The sequence below is a fragment of the Chaetomium globosum genome, genomic scaffold (genome assembly GCF_000143365.1).
Source record: "Chaetomium globosum CBS 148.51 scaffold_5 genomic scaffold, whole genome shotgun sequence".
Classification (NCBI taxonomy): Eukaryota; Fungi; Ascomycota; class Sordariomycetes; order Sordariales; family Chaetomiaceae; genus Chaetomium; species Chaetomium globosum.
The window spans coordinates 3,022,436-3,025,264 of record NT_165980.1 but is presented as its reverse complement, the minus strand read 5'-3'; the positions used below and the strand labels follow the sequence as shown (position 1 = coordinate 3,025,264).

Genomic DNA, 2,829 nt, shown 5'->3' with positions numbered 1-2,829 from the left:
TCCCCCCCCGCAAGCTTTGTCCTGACAGCTGCGCATGCGCGTTATCGAGCGCGCCCGCTAACAGTAATATCATGTGGTCTCCGGTCGCTGTAAGGTACCGCAAGTCCCTCCGGTCTGCAATAGGTTATCGGCGAGCAATGTCTGTTGAGCCTCGAGGCGAATTCGTGCGAATTCCATATTGCGTGTTAACAGCGCCCCGCATCTGAGCGCCCGCAGCCCAGGTGAGGGTTGCGGCGGTGGTTGGTTGCCCGGCGATGAGCCCCCCCATAATTTTTTAAGGGATGGCTTGCGGGGAGCGGGCACGGAGCGCGAGGTGGTGCAGGAAGGTGGTGGTTTTGTTGGGGGTGGTGGTGGTGGTGGTGTTTGTGGTGGGGTCGAGTTCCGAGGGGGGCAGGGATAGCGTGCGCTCGATGAAGGGCGAGATGAAGCGCTCGAGGGTGCGGATGCCGCGCGTGTAGCGGTGCGTGGGGATTAAGGCGCGGAAGGGGCTGGTTGGGGTGGGTTGGGGTTGTTAGTTGGGGTTGTTCAATGCTGTTGGGGTTTCGGAGGAGAGAGAATAAGGGTGGCGTACGCCATGATGGTCAGGAGCATCTGGATTCGCTGGACGTCTTGGAATGCGGATACGAATTCATGTTTCGGGCTGGAAAAAGGTAAGCAACGGGAGATATCAGTATTGGAGGCCGGATGTCTGACTTGTTCAAGCTGTCGACACTCCCGCCCAACAGGAAGTCGGTTGTCACGTCCAGCGTCATGCGGTAAAACAAGTCCATCACGTCCACCGTCTGCCCCGAAGCCGGCAGTTTGCTGATGAGAGTCGTGGCCCACTTGTCAAAGATCTCGAGGTCTCGCACTCGGTCCTTGATGAACATGGGCCGGATTAGGGCCCTGCTCTCAGACCACTTCTGGCCGTCGGTGGTGAAGATAGAATCGCCAAGGAAAGGGCTCCAAGCCTCGTGGAACTGCTCGCCCTTGCCATACTCGCGGAACTTGGTGGTGAGTATCGTCTTGATGTGCTCAGGCTCCCGCGTCATCAGGAACCGCGTCCGGCCTAGGAAGGAAATCTCGACACAGTTGGGGCATTCCGGCGTGGCCCAGTTAAAAATGTCCCGGTAGAAATGATCAAGCCTATTCTTCGTTTGGGCATAGCCGGCCCAGAGGAAAAATCGAAGGCCTGGATTGGTTAACAACAGTACATGTGCTATCGGGTTGAACAATGAGGCCCTCACCCGTCACGGGGTTCGTTGCAAGGACGGGAGCCCGGACGCCGCCCAACTTGCGGATCTTGTAATCAACCAAGAGCTTCCGAGATAGAAAGAAGATGGACAGGCAGCCTAGCACGAGGGCTGACGTATGCAGCAGGCCGAGGTTTATGAGAAACTGGAGCATTTTTAATTATACTGCCCTTCGTAATCTTGAAACTAGCGGTTAACTAGTCATGTTGTGGAGGATCGATAAAAAGCTGAGTCTTAAACGGTAGTTGTGAATTAAAAGGTGACTGAGGTGATTTATGGCGGTGGAAGCTCTGGCTAACGTCCCTCCCATATGATACGTCAGGCTCTTGCATGAATAAAGTCCGTGGTATATGAGCACATGTCAGGGGAATCCAGGGGCCGCGGTTGCGGAGTAACTCCCCTCGCCACTTCTCCGCATCTTGCAACTTGCATCTTGGGGTTGGAAATGGCGGGTACGTATCGGTCGATCTCAAGACATGCCCGGTCCAGCAAAACCCGCCGAAAACTTTAGACAAGACACTTGACTTGTTTAAGACATTGGGTGACTGTGCGCAGGGCAATCGGGGGGTTTGTCGTTGATTTACATAGGTACGAAGACCGTCTCGTCGATGTATTCGAGTCTATTAGCGACAACATGATGATACATACCTAACTTAACATGTTGTCATATACACCAACAAATCAAGAGAGCACCAGTAAATCTACCCCATCTTATATCCCTTGATTTTGTTGACCTAGCGTCGTTTTGGCGTGGACTTGGGGAATGGTATTGGATTTCTGTTGTGCCCATACAACAATACCCGTCCGGTCATCCTTTAGTCAACCCGGCTACACCTATCGGTGATTGATTGTAGAACGGCTCTGGTTAGGGCGGAGATATATCTCTGCTGCCCGGTGCATCTAGTTCGGGGCGGTGATTCATAAGTATACGATATTATAAAGCGAGCAACCAAGCAGTCTCACAAGGAGGTGGACATCGCGAACGAGAGAATGTCGATATCTATATTTGGAGCATGGTAGCACCGAGGCACGCCAAACAACGATACGGGGAGCGGGACAACTTGATAAGAGAGGAGATGGCATGTATCGGAACTTCTTGTTGATTACCCGATTACGCTGAGATAATGGAGGGATCGAAACTTTCGGGGGAGTGAGCTTACTTAGTCCGGAGCTCGTTGCCAGTCCAGCGGACTTGACATGGATACCGAGGTATGCATATAAGGCACTTGGCCCATCTATCCTGGGAACATAGTGGACTTGGGGGCCGAACGGCCATCTCGCTCCTGCACGTGCCCAAGCGAGGTGGCCGGGGACATATAGTGTCAGATCCTTAATTAAGAAGTCTATTCTTATGCTACCGGGTTCCATGGGTTCGTCCTTGCCACAGAAGATGCGATTCTAGGATCCCGTGCATAGCATGTGCCGCGTAGGGCTGAGATTGAAATAAACACCCTTTCGGCTTTTGACGAAACACCCAACTCACCTATACCAACCCACCTAATACCGAGGTAGCTATTGGACTCCTTGTTATTATTCATGACTTGGGGGGTTGGTTCTTTTTGTCTAGTTAGTGGGTAAACTCTAATACCAGCCCTTT

The 2,829-nt window shown here is 52.7% G+C and overlaps 1 protein-coding gene across 1 annotated transcript; it reads right to left on the bottom strand.

Moving 5' to 3' along the window:
• Nucleotides 1-274: 274 nt before the first annotated feature.
• CHGG_07836 (uncharacterized protein) lies at nt 275-1,386 on the bottom strand (the record flags this gene model as incomplete). Its single annotated transcript, XM_001225491.1, has 3 exons — nt 275-488; nt 694-1,171; nt 1,227-1,386. 3 exons carry the CDS (start codon nt 1,384-1,386, stop codon nt 275-277), a joined length of 852 nt encoding a protein of 283 aa, XP_001225492.1.
• Nucleotides 1,387-2,829: the final 1,443 nt, after the last annotated feature.